Source organism: Mesocricetus auratus, unplaced genomic scaffold, assembly GCF_017639785.1.
Source record: "Mesocricetus auratus isolate SY011 unplaced genomic scaffold, BCM_Maur_2.0 Super-Scaffold_100053, whole genome shotgun sequence".
NCBI lineage: Eukaryota > Metazoa > Chordata > Mammalia > Rodentia > Cricetidae > Mesocricetus > Mesocricetus auratus.
The window spans coordinates 3,054,419-3,072,256 of NW_024429230.1; the positions used below are offsets into that span (position 1 = coordinate 3,054,419).

General features: G+C 41.7%; 1 protein-coding gene and 1 long non-coding RNA gene across 3 annotated transcripts in view; one reads left to right on the top strand and one right to left on the bottom strand.

Moving 5' to 3' along the window:
* Positions 1-17,838, top strand: part of Lrmda (leucine rich melanocyte differentiation associated) — a 990,353-nt gene that overhangs the window by 788,994 nt on the left and 183,521 nt on the right. Inside the window, exon 6 of one of the 2 annotated variants that reach the window (XM_005083518.4) lies at positions 15,688-15,778. The exons of the other annotated variant lie outside the window; for it this stretch is intronic. Coding sequence (XP_005083575.1) covers positions 15,688-15,778 — 91 coding nt within the window. The remainder of the gene's footprint in view (positions 1-15,687; positions 15,779-17,838) is intronic. 2 annotated transcript variants of the gene reach the window in all.
* On the bottom strand, positions 1,748-10,064 carry LOC121136154. The gene is made up of 2 exons (XR_005873271.1): positions 9,413-10,064; positions 1,748-2,137 (listed from the first exon to the last, which is right to left on the bottom strand). It is a non-coding gene; the product is annotated as an uncharacterized LOC121136154 (long non-coding RNA).

Sequence of the window (17,838 nt, forward strand, 5' to 3'; positions counted from 1 at the left end):
GGATTAACGGTAAATGCATGGTGTCATACTCATCCACAGTTCTTAAGTCTGTGTAACTTCTATTCCTGTAATATGAAAAAAAACTATACTTAGTCTCCCTGCCAAACTTCTAAAGCCCCAAACAAAACCCCATGCATTCACCTCCTTTCTTGAAAGACATGCTCCTGGGTAAGAATGTTGGTTTTCAGTGATTCTTTCATCTTCCATGCTAATTATTTCTGTAAGTCAGTCCTGGCCCTCTGGTCCTGACAGATAGGAAGGGATGGACATTTGTCTGACCCTCAGAGGCCCTGCTGTTCTCCTCCCAACATTTCTTCCATACATGGAAACTACCCGCTACTAAGCGACTGGGACTGCGCCTTTGCTCTACACCAGTGACAATGGTGTCTTTCTCTTCCTCACCATCTCTGAGGTGTGTCAGAAACAGCCAACAAACTACTCCTCTCATGCTCCCCTTTCCTCATACCATCTCCCCACAGCTGTGTCTGAACCTGCAAGCCACAGCTTCAATTGAGACATAGGAAGGAAAACATATAATTTCTAAGTCACTGGGCCTGGCGATACACACACGGGAACTGAAGAGTGCAAGGGTGTGTGGGGGCTTGGATACCCATCCCGAGCCGGGCAGTCAACAAATCAATTCCGCCTTCAGAGTGCCCTCTGTTGCCTTGTGATTATGTTTGTGTAAAGTCTTGGGGTCTTTGATCAAAGAATGGCCTTTCAGGCCAGGCCCTAATCCCCTCTGCCTTAAGGTGTTTAATTTTTTTTTTTTATAACAGCTGGGATTTAAGTTTGTCTCTGCCCAGCTTTTGTTTTGAAAGGACTTCTATTATCCGTGGCTTCCCTTTTGGAGGCCAGGATGGATCATTGGGTAAACTGAAAAGCGAAAGAGGATATGGGAGGAAATGGGCGGGGACTCTGAATTAATCTTCTGAGGAAGAATGTTTGATCAGTGGGGAGGATGGAACCTCGGAGGCTGACAGCAGGCACCTTTGGGAGGCGGCTGTGATTGGCACCTTTGAAGCCTCCTCGGGAGCCAGAGTCCAGTGTGTCCGAGCTTCCTCTGTCTGTGGGTGGTGGTAGTAATAATGTCGCAGCTCAGAGGATTAATTGCAGACAAGCAGAAGGATTATGAGGGGGTCTCCCGGGCACTAAAGGAACACTTCGAAGCAAGCCTCTGATCTCTCGGCCTTGGAGGAAATTAGTAGAAGCCAGCTTTTTGGGGGGGGAGGGAGTAGGGGCATTTAGGATATTGGAATGAAATGTAAAGAGGATATTGAAACAGGGAGAGAGTGAGCAAAGAGTGCTGGTCTCCAAAGACAGTGTCCCCCTGTCGCCCTGTTGCTGCTTGGATTGTGCAAAGTTTAACCCGTTTACACAGACAGCGCCTTGGTTATGGTCAAGCCAACGGCTTTGTACATGTTACGCAACAAGTTACAGAAGGCAGACTGGCTTAGCCATGCTCACCACGTTCGTGGGTGGGGCATTCTTCCCCTCCTCTGCCAGATCTCACAAAGTCCTGACAACAAGACTCCGGGTATAATTTTAAAACAAGTCAGGGCAGTACTGATGCCCTATCTGCATTAGCTATCTATTGTATATTTTACTTCTTACCCTCTGGTTCCAGTCGGGGTGCTGCCAATAAATCCTGTGTTACCATTAAAGAGGCCATTCATCACAAGTCCTAATGCGATTAATCAAGATACACCACAGTCCCCTTAAAATGAGATCATTTTGATAAATCATGTATGACATGAAAAGACTTTATTCCTTTTAAGTGCAATTTAGACTGTAATTTTTTCCCTCATTCATGATTCATGGGAGAAACATGGATAAAATTCCTGTGCACAGTTACACCTTATCTACAGCCATAACTCAAAACTGCTTTTAGATGAAAATTCAGGGTCTTATTCACCAAAGCTGAATGCCAGCTCGTTATTTTCTGGCGTTCAGTAGTCCAAAAATAATGTCCATGCATTAAACAGCATTCTCAGAAAAAGAAAGGAAGAAAAGTTGGAACTGGCAAGGCACCAGGCCCATCAGTTATGCTGTGTCATCTTTAATAAGGAAGATATATCAGATGTCCTCTTGGAGAATCTGTAAGGCCTCAGCCTTCTCTGCTCCAATTTAGAATGATCTGGAAACAAAAATGGTGGTATCAGAAAAGTCAAGACTTCAGCTGCCTCGCAGGACCAGTCTCCTGTTGCTTAAGAGAGTTGCATTTTTGTTTCCCTCCATCTGGTGTGGTTCTTGCTTTCTTTCCTGGGCCTTTTCTCACTTCAGAAGTGAGTTCCCCATTCCATGAGGTCTAAGTTCTAGGTTGGAGAGCTGCTTGGTCTGCAATAGCCCCCACCCCACAGCTGTCACGATAATTTGGGAACAATATTCATAACCCTCCAATAGAAAAGTAATTTGAAAATGTGCCTTCTGGTGAAATCCATCAAATTTAAGGTCACATTTCTGGTTAAACGGCAGACACTGATGCTATTCATTAAACTGAAAAATGGCTTGTTTCCCACCACACTGAAATAAACTCTGGGCAAATGTGTAGTCATGCTGGCATGTGCTCGCAGAGGAAGCCAAGGGGAAGGCAGCTCTGTTTAGTTTGGACATGAGAAGTCAACAGAGTTTCAGGCCTCACTTAAAACAGGGACTTGAGAACATTGGTTGAAACAAACTCAAACTATTACAAGTTCATTTGCCTTATTTAGAGAGTGAATATTTGAAGCATCTGGGGGTCTAAGATTATAGATTCACTTGTTTGTTTTCAACACTGATACCTATGAATAAGGACTTAACCATGATGTATCATGATTCTCCTGCTGTTCTTGGGGATGTTTTTTTTTTGAGGAGTGAGTTGAAGTACAGTATTTGGATCAGGATTAACTCAATGATACCAGCATCATACACATATCCTTTCACAGAACACAGCAAACATGACAACTGATTTGGACTGTCCCGTTTGTACTCATGGTTTCTGTCAGATGCTGACACCAAGCAAAGCTACCCTGTACCTTAGTCATTTTTGTTTTTTTAATTTGGTGTGGTTATTTTTCATTGTACCTAGTTATGAGTCATGCAGGGATTTCCATGGAAGTGGGCAGCATACTTGGTATACTCCCACCAGAACCTCTTGTTACTCCCTTTCTTAACTCCTTCCTCCCCTTGGTCCTGCTTACTCCCCCCAGCGAGCTTCACTCTGCGTCCATATAGTCTGTGCCTGTGTGATTGTCTGTGTCTGTATAAACTCTGTGCTCCACAGATGAGGGAAGGCATGCAGTTTTTCCTTCTGAGGTTGACTATTTAGCCACATCCATTATTCGTTAATGACCTAACTTCCTTGTGTTTTATGGCTTAAAAAGCTCTATTGTGTGCACACTCCACATGTTCTTTCTCTGTCCCTTTGTTGTTAGATGGTTGGACTATGTCCATAATCTACCTACTGTGAGTAGCGCCACAGCAAGCATTGATGTGTGTCTGTCTAGTAAGTTTTATAAAATTGCACTTATTTATGTGGCTGTGTATGTACGTCCATCCATATGTATGTATGTATGTATGTATGTATGTATGCATGCATGCTCATGCATGTGTCTGTACACATACCATGGTGTATATGTGGAAGTCAGAAGACAACTCCCACCATGTGGGTCCCTGTGAATATTGGAGTCAGATTATCAGACTTGGCAGCCAGCACCTTTATCCACTGAGCTGACTCACCAACACCCACGGTGGTAAGGTGTTTTGGACATAGATTTCGTGATAGTTAGGGCTGACCTTAAACTTTTAATAACCCCCTTCCATCAATTACCAAAGTTGGATATGAAGGAGGTGTGAGTTACTACACCCAGTTATTATCCATTCACATTTAAATGGAATCTTTAAGATTCCCCTCACTAATACAAAGATTGGATTGAAAACATAAAGTGAAGGCTGGAAAGGTGATTCAGTGGAGGAGAGTGCTTGCTGCTCCAGAAGATGCTCCCCTTTCATTTCCAGAACTCTCTTTGTAGCTTACCATCCCTCCCCACAGTTCTAGCTTGCTTCAAAGCCTTCTGCTTCCCTCCTTGGACACACATGTGGCATGCATTCTCTCTCTCTCTCTCTCTCTCTCTCTCTCTCTCTCTCTCTCTCTCTCTCTCACACACACACACACACAAATAGAAAAAACCCAAATCTTTTAAAAATAGGTCATTTAGGCTATGCTTATCTTGTTTTGGTTTCTGTTCCATACTGATAGCTTTTCTTATGGTGAGGGATCTGTGCATTTGGAAGGTTTGAATGTACCTCATTTAAAAAAGCTTCCTAGAGGCTCAAGAGCTGGCTCAGTGGTTAAGAGCACTTACTGCCCTTGCAGAGGGTCTGAGTTCAGGTCCCAGCACCTACATAACTGCTCACATAACATGTAAGTCCGATTCCAGGGGATTTGATGCCCACTTCTGGCCTCCATAGACTCCTTCTTATACATGGTACACATAATCTCATGACAATACATACATACCCACATAAATAAATAAATACATAAATTAATATTTAAAAATAATATTCCTAGCTGTAATAACTTTAATTAAACCTCTAAAAAAACTGAAGTCTGAAATACAAATATGTTTAAATCTCACACAATTGACAATGAAAAGTTTTCTCCTCTAATACAATGTTCTTTCACCCTAATTTACTACACCGTTCTATTTTCTGAGAGAGTTTTTAATGCAGCACACAATTATTTCACACAAGGTTCAGCAGGTTGTCTCATTAAGCTTGCAGAGAATCAGTCCCCTTGTGATCCCCAGAAATATTCTTGCATTGATCCGCCATTAAAATGGCCCTTTTAAATTGTCTCAAGTTTATCAATAGATATAAAAAGCTGAGCAGAATATGTAGGGCAAGATGACCTCGTCCCCAAATGTCAGAGACAGCTATGGCCTGTACTCAGGATTGTTCTGCCACCTGTTGGCTTGGCTTATGCATAACAGGGTCTTGATGTCACTCACAGAGGTCTGTGACCCTCTGTGACCTCTGTCCCAGTTCGTCACCCCTGAGAGAAAAGGAGAGGCCTTTGAGAGTTCCAGCCGCCCGACTTCCGCCATCATTCATTGCCTTGGCCACATGGTCCTTCTCTAACCCTGAAAATATATGGCCAAGCACACTAAGGGCAGCACAAGTCCTCCCCTTCTTCTGGATTATTTCAGTTTCCTGTCATAAGGAAACCCAAGAAGATGTGTCCTTAGCGGATTGCATGTGACAGCGCCTGCTTCTATCTCAGGGATCTGAAGCATGATGGGTAAGCTGTCAGCTTTGAAGGATGATGTTTTCTCCATATTTCCATTATGAACCGGCCTGTCATCTCCTAATAAATTTCGTGCATTGGTATCAATTTATTTTTACAAGCAGAAGGTCTGATGTATTTGGGAAAGGCTCTGACAGCAGATCTGGCCCAGCTTGACAGAGCTGGCTTCACCTAATTTTGGAAAACTACTTTGGTTCCAAGGACAGAACTTGACCCTCAGCCCATGAGAAGAAGAAGGGAAAAAAAATAAAAACAAAAGCCTCTGTGGGAGGAAGAGAGACACATGAGGCAAGTTCCTTCTTTTAAGCCAAAATAAATCAAGCCTGTAGGACTACCATGACATAATATTATTTCTACAACAGCCCTACAAAGCCAGATGGGAAATGCCATTGTTGGTGACTGGCTGGGGATGTTATGCAGTCATGCAGTACATCTGCAGACCGAGCTTGTTACCAGGTTGGGGGAGGGTCTCACTGGCCTTCCTCTCAGAAGGACCCCAGTTGTATTTTGCTGTTCTGCAAGTGAGAAGTGAGGTGCATTCATGGAGTGAGGGGTTACGAAAGATGCTGTGCATGTTTGTCCTTTAGAAAGCTTTGAGTCTAGTTGGAGGGGTACAAAGTTAGAGAAACAAGAAGAAAACAGCATTTCACAAGTGGGAAGGAATAGTGCCTCTTTCTTTGACGCTGACCTTCCTTTCAAAGAATATACACGGCATTTTACTAGTCCAGGCAGTGGCTATTGGAGGCAAACTGCCTGGATTTGTGCCTCAGCTCTGACATTTAAGGTAACTCAAGAAGCTAGGTTAAATTTCCTAATTTGGCTGGATTTCAGCTTCCTCATCTGCAAAACCAAACTGGGAGTTGTAACTGTAGGATGCTGCTGGAGATAGAATGAGTTAATGCTTTGAAAGTGACCAACACCGTTCCAGGCACAAAGTTCCAGAAATATTTACTATATCTTGGTCTCTTCCTCCACCTCTTCTTCCTCCTGCACCTGCTTATAACTATTTTATCATAGCATTTTACAGCCAAGAAAACTAGGACCTAAATAATTTAATCAAATAGCCTAAAATCACACAGCCAAATGAACCCTAACTCTTAATCTTGACAACACTGAGCAGAGAAAATATAGAAAACAGTGCACAATCTTTGGATCAGTCAAGGGTAGAATCCCTGAAGCTTAATTATTATTATTATTATTATTATTATTATTATTATTATTGTTGTTGTTGTTGTTTCCATTCCTGGGCCATGAAATAGTCCCTTTCCTCTATAACTCCAAGCCTGCTTTCTGTGTTCCTGGATAAAAGTTGTGTATAATGATACAGGAGTAAATGCTTAGCAACCAGGCCTCTGTGAAAATGTATGGATATATCATATGCATACATACATTTGTTATATCTTAATTTACCTAACAGATATAGAGAACACAGTTGGTAAAAATTAAATATATGATAGTCTACTGTAATTTTGTAGAGCTACTTGATTCTCTCAGCTACTCTGAATGCTTTGGGCTGAACTCCGGTATCTGCTGCCTGTATCTGTGGTTGTAATTGATAACAAGAGTGCCTCTGACAGGAGTGCAGGCTGCTGTTTAGTCCTTTATCTTAATGAGCACATCACAACTTTACTCATTCATCAATGCCAGTCGCTACTTTACCAAGTTAGAAGTGGTTTTTGGATATCAGATGGTTGTTTCTTCAGATTTTTGTATTATTCATAACTAATGGATATAGATACAGCACCCTATTGTGTTTAATCTGTGTCATTAATATTTCCTCCATTGCCTTTTTAAATTTAGGAAAGCAGCAGGCCAGTGCATCAAACCCTAATCTTCACCTTTTGCAATTTTCCATTTCAAATTCTGCCTCATAATCCACAATGAGACACCAGAGTGATATCATTGGAGAACTGGGGAGAGGATATCGGATGGCCAGAACAGGCACAGATAAGGTCAAGAGCATACATAATAGTAAACTTTGTGATAGAATTAGGAAGTGATGAATTTTCCATGTTACTTTTGTTGTTAAAATAATGTATTCAAGTGTAGATAAGTGCAAATTTAAGTTTAAATATCTGTTTCACAGTGGCTCCAAAACATTTGTAGAAACTTGTCATTGCCTTTTATGAGTTGGCAAAGGCTAATTCTAGCAAACCACTTCATATTATCCTCCAAGGCCAGACAGATCTGAAGTACCCATATTCCTTCACAGTATTGTTAATCGTTTTATTGCTGGGTAAGATGGCAGTTTTATTTATATACCTATATAAAACCTGTTACCTTTTGCATGGATTGAACTATAGCTCACTACAAATACATTACTTGCTTTCCTACACATCCTGCCCATGCTTAGAAAACCCTAGAAGGATGTCTGTATAGACACCTTTGAATATCAGGTTCACTGCACAGTGCTGCCATCCAGCCCTGGAAATCAAGATGTACTTCCAAACTCCTCACATGCTGACTGGGTGCTGTTTGATAAACTATCTGCCTCTTTAACCTCAGTTGTCTTATCTGTAAAATGGTTATAACTGGGACACTGTATCTCAGGCTATAGAGAAACAGATAAAAGAATGTTTATAAAATGCCTGGCCTGTAAGTACTGCTCAAGAAATAAGATGTATATACCACATGAAGTTTCCATTCTGAATGTGTTCCAGTCTGTGTATGTTACACAAGTGAGATCTGCAACAAGAATTAATGAGCTGCAGTACTGACCACTACTCCATCATACTTCTTTGGGAAGGTTATGGTTGGTTCTAAATAGGATACTCTCCTTTTATTAAAATTACCCATCCTATTAATGAACTCCTCTTTATGGATAATTCTTTCTCAGTGCTTGAAGGTGCTGTAAGACATTCACTGTTAATTTAGGACCTGGCTCCCCAAACTGTGAGCTCCAGAGTTCCGCACACGAGACTGTAGCAAAAGGCTCGGTGGTCGGTGATGGGGTGGAGCAGCATATGAGCTGGTAGTTGGAGCGCACACTCTCTGAGGGCTCCCTCAAAGAGAGGGGTGGTACAGGGGAATGGCTTGGTTGGGGTCTGACCAACTTGCACTTTCTCCCTAGGTTTTACTTGAGAGTCAGTAGCCTTGGATGACTTCCCCATTTTATTCATCTCAGTTTTTAAATTTTTCAAAGGAGGTTAACAACAGGGCACAACATGCACATCAGAAAGCCAAGTAATTCAAAATTCTTAGTATATCCTCATGAAATACCAGCTCCTACGTCCCAGTTTATCCTCTTGCTTTCCCATCTGTCTCCTCTAACTCCTAATGCACTGCTTCTCTGTTACAATGCTTGGCTTACAAGCAGTGAGCTGCGAGATTGATCCCCAAGAATCCACATACAAGAAGACCTGAACACAATGTCACATTTGTGAAACTCTATCACTGGGGAGACTGGGGTAGCAGATCCCTCAGGCACAGTGCATATGTCTGTCTCCTTTGTAGTTAGATTTATTTTGTTGTTTATCACAAGAAAGCTTGCTGGTTTTTTTTTTTTGGTTATCTAATATTGAGGGTTATTTTTATACATTTGAATATGCAGCTGCTAAGCGTGTTTTGGAAGCTACAGCCATGGAGATGGAGAAGTTCTTTACGATTCTCATTCTGAGTTGATTAAGAAGCAGCACACACAAACCCAGAGCTACCACCATTTTTTTTCCTTTCGGGATCTTTTTTTCACTCCCCCCTCCCCATAAATATTTGTGAACTGCTGTTCCCAGACAGATGCCCTCTGGGGTTGCTGGCAGAAGTAGGGTCCCTGCAGATGAGATGAAATCAAATGGAATGCTTCAGGCTGTTAGCTTCAAAGGGCTTCCATTCTCCCAAGAGGCCGTTGACACAATCCCCCTTCTACCTCTTTTCTGCCCACTTCGGAATCACGCTCCCCGCCTTCTCTTAGCTAAGTGCCCAGTTTCTGCCAGACTCTTACCACTCTCTTTGTCTTTCCATCATGGGTTAGATTTCACATCCCTACTTAATTGTTTTTCCACCCCTTTTCTTGACTTTTCTTTCCTTGTCTTTGGTATGACATAATTGTTCCTGATCTCAAAATCCCACCTCTCCATCACTGATGCTGAATTTCTGGCTTCCTGCATAGGGGTGTGTCCCTTGTAAACAAACCTGGAAACTTCAGTCTTCAGGATGGTTCTTCACTTCTGTGACTTATTCCTTTGGTCTTTATCTTCCTGTTCTCATCTGTGCAGGTTGAACTACAATAATGATATATGTTAGTGGTTCTCAGCCTTCCTAAAATTGCAACCCCATAATACAGTTCCTCATGTTGTGATGCCCCCAAACATAAAATTATTTTGTTGCTACTTCATAACTGTAATTTTGCTACTGTTATGAATCATAATGTAAGTATCTAATATTCAGCATATCTGATATGCAATTCCCAAAGGGGTCATGACCCATAGGTTGAGAACTGCTAAACTATAGTCTTATCTTTGACTTTAAAGTGTTGTCTTTAGTCAACCATCATGCCTTGGCTTTCTCTTGTTTTCCTGGGAGTAAGTTGAGTACAAGGACTAAGAGCATATAGTTCATTTCAGAAAGTCAGCACAAGTACTTTAAAAAACTTGCCTATAGGATGAATAAGAAATATGTACAGACGTGATTATAGTTACCCATGTGCAGATGCCAAGCTAGAGTATTTATGAGAGTCCTGATAGGAGTTGATGACTCTTCATGACCTGTATATTAAACATTATACATATATATATATCTATATCTGAATTCCTCATATTTTTTTCTTCATACCCTCAGTACAGGCCTTGCCTCCAGTAGATGATTACTAAATACTTGATAAGTAAACTATCAATGCCTCTTCTTTTTAGAAGAAAATGAAATGTTTTTAGAGGAGTCAGCTTTCCGCTGTGGTTTCAGGGAACGAATTGTGATGAGAAGTGAAGATTACTTCTACTTGAAAGAGGCTGACAAATTTCCCAGGCCTGGGATCACTTTATGTGGCTTATGATTTAAGGGTGAGTGAGCATGCCAAAGAACTCCACTTGAGCTGAGTGATGGGGGATGAGTTGTGGAGCCGTGGTCTTCTATGGTATTTTGTGAAAAATAGTCTTGAGATTTATGGCTATTAAACAACTTTATAGCTACCCCCTCCTTGTTCTGAATCCTACAAAAATCTGTGCTCCTGTACTCTGCACTGCTCATGAATGCCCACCCTGAGATGTAGCTGTCACTGCACATGCTCATTAGGACGGGGCCTTGAACATCACAAAGTCAGCTAAGCACATTTGTTTTCTATGGTCGCTGATAATAATTCTCACTCTACAAGTCTCTCCTAGAATGTTCTGCACCTTCACCAAATCTTTTCTCACAATATCCTCAAAGTTCTAGCCTCCCTCCTATATACATTGACAACATGACTACTCATGGTATGGCTAAGGGGGAGGTTTTCCTTTTAGACATGAGAGAGAGAATAGCCAGAGGCATCTGCAAGACTTCAGAGCAGAGAAAAAAAGTAATAGACTGAACATGGATGGGTGACAAGCGAGAACAGGGCACACAGAGAGAAGGAGAGATGGAGGGAGAGAGAGTGGTGGAGGGGTAGGAGACGAAGACAGATGGAGGGATCAAGTGTGAGAACAAGAGAGTGAATGGCCAAGCTGAGGAGAGGGAAGCCCATGAGCTGAAGAAGTTTAGGGTAGGGGAGGAGGTGAGAAGAGCTAGGATGCTAGTATGGACTCTGACATGTGTAATAGGTACTTGGTACTTAGGGAGCCTGGGTACCAGCATGTGCTTTGGTCTGCAGTGATCAGGGAGATGGGTCCTTTTAGTGGAAGGGAATCTGCTTCTCAAGGTCCTAAGGAATGCTGACTTTTATTTAATGGCCCAAATTTGGGGTAATGGAGTTTCCTTTGGACCTGACACCTCATGTTTGATGGACATTGCCTTTTGCAATGTGCTAGTGCCTGTTAGCTGTTACTGATTATTATTATTATTATTAATTATTATTATTATTGGTTTTTTGAGACAAGGTTTCTCTGTGTAGCTTTGGAGCCTGTCCTGGAAATAACTCTTGTGGATCAGGCTAGTCTCAAACTCACAGAGATCTGCTTGCCTCTGCCTCCCAAGTGTTAGGATTAAAGGCGTGCATCATCACCACCCAGCTTACTGACATGATTTTTAAAATGTTGTTAGTGATTCTCCAATTTTGAACGGTTGAATGAATGCCCTCCCTGTGCATGGGCAGATCTTCAGCGTGTCATATGCAAGGCTGGGACAAATACCTCAAGTCTTGGAATCTGGAAAACATTTTTTCATTATCAGATTTTTTTTGTCCATTCTATGGATCACATTCAGTTGCTTTATGAGAAATACAAATTAGATATGTTTTGTCACAAATACAACCAGAGATGATGTTAATATGCATTATTTAAGAACTAGAAAATTACTTAGGGTTGATATCAATAGAAGTTGTGAGGACTAGAAATGAGGGTTTTTATATTGTTAGTTTTCAGGTTTAATTTTTGAAAATTTCAAAAATGTGAAAACGTAAACATTAAGGGCACAGATAGCTAACATATAATATCTGTCATTTCTAACATTTTGATATATCTGTGTTTAACATATTCTTTGATCAACAGAAATAACCACAACACATACTTTATTACCTCCAGCCTAATTACTGTGCCCCTTGGCAGAGGCAAGGATTTTCATGAGTTTTGTATATATCTGCTCTAATTTTTAGATTTTTGCCCATATAGGAAATCAAGTGGTCACATATGTATATAGGTAAAACTATACATACTTGCATTCTCACTCCATAGAAACTTTTAGGTTATCTGAATTGAGATGCTTAAATCAGGATTATTGCTCTTAAACACTAAGTGTTAGTCCTTCGCATACATATATACCATTCCATTGACTTTTCTCATTGGCAATTACTTAAGTTGTTTCAATTTTTTCTGTTAGAAATAATGCAGCAATAAAAGTTGTCTCATGTTTCTACTTTCAGATGTGTATGTGAAGTTTTCTCTGGTTTATTAATTTTATAGCGTGTGTGTGTGTGTGTGTGTTTGTCTGTGTGTCTGTGTGTCTGTGTGTACACATGGACAAATGTTCACATGCAGAGGTAGTAGGACACTCCAGGTGTCATTTGTAGGAATGCCCTCTACCTCTCCAAGTCACTAGAACCAACAAAGCATCCCCTTGGCAGGGAGGAGAGAACAACCTTTATGTACCTCTGTGTGCTCCAGAATGAGGAAATAAAGTCTGGTGATAAATGACTGGCCAAATCCATCTTATTTTAGCCCTCATGGACTTTTAGAATACTTGATCAAATTCTCTCTCGATTATTGACTGTTGGGGGTTTCCTCTTCTCTGAAACTCCTGGCATTTCCTTTGCCTGCTGTCTTCTAGTATGCATTTTTGTTGACTGGAGGACATTCTTTATGTATCTTGAATACTGGTATTTTATTGTAGATATGGCAAATATCCTCTAACAGGAGATAAAAGTAAACTGTGAAGCTACAAATCTCTGCCATCGGCACTAAGGAAAACTGGCAAAGAATCAAAGGTTGGAGAGCTTTTACGGTCTTGGAGTTTCAGACTTGTCCAGATTTCCTTACTCTCACCATAGGCATTTCTTCTTAATACACATAAAAGAAAACATTATGTAAGTGTTTCCTACTTATGCCTCTATTATCTCATACTCAAGCTCCTATGTGTGTGTTGCCTCAAGTCCAAGGCGAGTCCTTCGGCAGGTAGTGTGCAAAGTGAAGGAATTCTCTTGTCTTTTTCTTTCATTTGCTTCCCTGGCTTTTACGAATTGTGCTTCTGAGGATAAGATGAGAACACACATATGGATCACATTTAAAAGGACCAGTGGTCTTCCTCTTGTTAGAAGCCATGCTGAAGAGCAGGTATTTGGAACCTTGATTTCTAGAGTCTCCCAAAACACTGAGCTGTACAAATCCCACCCAAAGCCTGGTTTGCAAAAAAATGTATTTTCCTGGATTCTTTGCCACAAATTGAGTTAATATAATGAAGTGGTTGATGAGCAGCAAAGTAATTAAGTGCTGGACATTGAATGACAGCTACACACCTCTTGTCATCTGTACAACTGGAAGCAAGACTAAACCTCCTGTACCCTCAGCTGCAGAACTCTGACGTCAGACGTGTTTTCTGGAAGGCAGTGTCTTCCAGTTCTTTCTTAGGAAAAGCTTCTCATTGTGTCATCACCAGCCTGCATCCAAGTTCAAACATTCCACAGCATGGTGCCTTGAACGTGCTGTTGGGTTGGGAGACCAGGATTTGCGTGTTTATTTCTAAGGCTGAGGTTCAGCAGAAGCACTGTCGAAAAGGAAGTCTGGAGTATCTTTGGAGGAGTGCACTGGACAGTCGCATCCTTTTACATTATCTGCCCCCCAGCCAGCCCAGAAAGGCGTCCACGTTTAGAACGTCACTGCTGTGCTTCAAGTATCATGTCACCCACAGTAGATCTCACAGGCCAGAGAGACAACCAGCAAATGTAGGGTTTGGGTTTTAATTCAATTTCTGTCTCCTCTACATGGTTGCAGCATGCTGTGTCCAGTGGGCGGGGTGTAGCAAGCCTTTGAAGAACACGTTCCTCTGTGGCTGCACTTTTATCTGTCTGCTTCCAATACACGTGGACCAAGCTTTAGATATCCTGCATGTTCATTATGTTTGCCTTTTAGCTGGAGTGGACAAGCATTCCCTCCAATCTGATCCCACCAAGGGACGGGGCTTCTAATTTTGCTCTGTTCAGACCTCTCTCTGTAAGCCTGCCCTGAAAGCTGCTTAATCAAACACCTCAAATGTCAGAAATGAAGTTTAAAGGGTTTTCGTGGCAAGCAGGTCTAATCTGCTGCTTAGCTCTGACTCCCGTAGTGCAGGTAATCTCTTCGCAGAGAAGGCCTGCTTCTAGCAGGGTAAATATACCCGTAGAATGGATTTCTTCTTCTGAAAAGAAAAACGAGGCATTAATGAAATTTACTTTTTTCATGGAGCTTTCAGAAAGGTTGAAGGCTTAGGATTTCACTTCCAGCAGATGCTCTTTTTGGGATATTAAAAAAAAGTTGCATTTGATTTAGAAATCTCAGTTAAGTAGAATGGTCAGAGTACTTTATGCCAAAGTAACCAAGTTCTTCAGGGCACATATTGGTCATTGGTACCATTCCATGTGTGCTGCAAAGCTGTCATAATTTCTTCCTGATTAGACTACAAGGACATACAGTTCAGGAAAGGGTTAAAAACATAGGCACAAGCTGCCTTCTACACAGTGTCGCACATGATGACGGGCCACAGTTATTTGTTACAATTGCTGAGGTACAATTAGAAAAAACAAAAACCACCATCCTATATGTCATTTCCTTTGGGGAGTTAGATGATTTTCTCCCCAAACAGCAAGATCATTGAGATTCCTTACAAAGGGTTATTTACAGAAGCATGGGAGAAGGGTTACTTACAGAAGCATGGGAGACCACCCTCACTCCCTTCTCTAAACAGCTCCATCAGTGCCAAGTTGCACTCCATCCTAGAGGTTGTCCTCATGGATGTTGCATCATGGAGTCCTACTTGCGGTTAGGCTTCCAAGTGATGTTTCATTGATAACCGTCACAAATACTAAGCATCCATACTCTAAAAATCTAAAATCCAACAAGCCACAAACACAAACCTTTTCAGTGCTAACCTGATGCCACAAGCTTCTCCTGGCCCCATGGAAGAAAAGGCAGGCACACTAAGTCTATATCATATGGCATGATTGGAGGCTGTGTATAAGATGTACAGAAAACAAACCAACGCCTTGTTCAGATTTGGTTATCATCCTCAGTGTACCCCATTATGTATCCAAACATACTCCCAACAATGAAGTATGAAACATTCCATAAGGAAATAGTGAATTGGTATTCCTAATTCAAACTCCAGAGGGATTTCTCCAGGGTTGACATTATACCTAGCCCACAGCCCAGATACAGAGTCTCATATACTTTACTCTCTTCTGCTTCTGTGCCACTAGGTCACAGAAGCCTGCTCTGATTTCCCTCAGCCATGCTGCCTCACCCACAGTGGGCTTTCCCTTACAGCCAGCATTCCCTTTGCCCGGCTCCTGGGAGCATGCCTGGGGCAGGGTTAGTCTGTATCACTTCCTGCCTTCATCTCCTTCTTTTCCTTCCCCTCCTTTCAGCTCTGCATAACAACGACAATGACAACAACGACAGCAACTCCTCTTATCTCAAAGCACCTCAAATTGTCTTATCCTACTCCTCCAGAATTCTATCTCAACAGGTAGAGGAAGGCCCCCGTGGATCCCACTCTCTCCATACTCAGATCCCAGTGCAATGTGTCCAGTAAACCAGCGCACGGTGGCCTTTGGTGTTTGCCCACGGTGACAGTTTGCTTTAATCTTACAGGCTTCCAGTGGGGATGAAGCTGCCTCTCCAGAGAGTCACCTCCAGTACACACCCCTGCCTTCTGCATCCAGAGAGCTCACCAGTCACCGAGGTAGGACCTCAGCTCTCTGTTGCTGTCAGTGATGGTATCCCGGATGCTTGCTTGGCTGTGCAGAACTCGCAGCTCTGTTGTCTTTCCTGCACCTGTCCTATGAAAGGAGTCCATTGACTTTTAGGCTCTTAATGGGAAATGTGTACTAGCAAACCTAGAGATTTTAACCCAGTGAAGAGGGAAGGCATATAAACCCATGGTATAATTTTGTGCCCTCCCCCACAGCTTTAAACAGAAAGATTATAGTATTTAACAATTACTTAGAAGACCATTCCATACAGTAATATTAATGGAGAGACACTGGGAACTTCAGTAGTTAAAATAGCAATGTGTAAAAAAGTAGGAGCTGAAATGTGTAATTTCAAAGAGAGTGAACTCTATATTACCGCTAAGGGAACTTCAGTTTGCCTGGCTACTTCAGAGAGAACCTTGACTTCTGCTGGCTTCTCTGATCCTGAAAACATAATTTTATTTGTGTGATTATTCTAATATTGAAATTCTTTTGCCATCTCTGACATGTTAAGTTTCAAAAGCAAGCCGAATACTGGCATAGAATACTGTTTGAAAAAGTCTTGTCCCTAAACCAGCTTCTGGGGCCAATGAATTTGTCCCTGGCTGAACTGGAATTGCCAAGAGCAAGAGGAGGCCATGTGGTCTGATGTGTTTGCTGCTCTAGCCTCTCATATCAGATCTCTGTTTCTTAACTGCAAATCTGTCTTTCAAGGTTAAATAAGGGTGGGCTTAGAGAAGGACATGATGCTATTTAAACGCTGTTTCCTCGGATACAAAAATCCCTTGGGGGGGTCACTGAATAAGTACTAGCTCTTTTGGTCATCCTTGTTATACTGCTTGGCTGGAATAAAAGGCTATGGAGAAGCTTCAAAAGTGGTGGCAGCTTATGGACTGTATGATTGGGTCATTAATAGTCTACAGGATGTGATTAAGAGACATGTCCAGCACTTGGGAGGCAGAGGCAGGCAGATCTCTGTGAGTTTGAAGCCAGTCTGGTCTACAGAGTGAGTTCCAGGACAGCCTCCAAAGCTACAGAGAAACCCTGTCTCAAAAAAAACCGAGGCAGGGGGGAGAGAGAGAGTTGCATCGAGGTTCAAGAGTCTGTGTCTTACACTTGTCTTGACTTGCTGATATGTGGGCATTGGTAGAACTCTCTTATATGTGAATTTTTATATCATTATAGTTCAGTTGTGATTATCTTCATCAAGTGTCAGTTTTGTGAAAGTCAGTTTTGCTCAGGCAGGTGGAAGAGGTGCCAGGATGCCTCAGCCTTGGGGAATGAACAAGTCTCCCCAGGGGATGGTCTCCTGAATGTCTAGACCACTTCTCTTGGTGGGAATGCCCATGGAGAAACAATACTGGGAGAAAGAGTAACAGTTAACACCACTACAGGAATAATGCAAATATCCTAAAATGAGCTTTGTTTTTTCACCAGTGTACTGTTTTATGGCATTGTGTTAAGGATAATTGCACTCCATAGCCTGCTGAGTAATTTGCATGGAGACTGAAGTCTCCAAGACCCCCAAGTCCACTTACAAAGACTTTATCTGCCAATGACATTTAGATTTCACAATAGGAGGATCTGATGAGATGACTGTATTCATCAAGAATGAGTCAAATATCATCTGTCAATTTAGTAGTAAAGTGTAAGCCCTGGGGGAGTAAAGGGAAGTATATTTAAAGCATTGTGTGTTTGTGTGTGTTTATTATGATGTTGGGGACCAAACCTAGGTGTGCTCTATACAGGCAAGTATTCTATCCATGAGCTACATCTCCAGTCCAAGTTTTAGTAACGTTTGATAAGTGCAAAAATCACTAATACAGAATATAAACCAATACTCCTGGATGACATCACAGCATAAAAATGGGAAAAATAGAAAATGCTATTTAGACCAGATCAGGCACATTCAGGATGGTATGGCCATAGACAAAAATGTTATTTAAAGGCATCTAACAACTGATACCCCAGCTTTACTGAGCAATAGCCCCACATATTTAATAAGTTTGTTGCCTGGTCCTCTGAACTTCTAGGCTCATAAGTTGAAAAT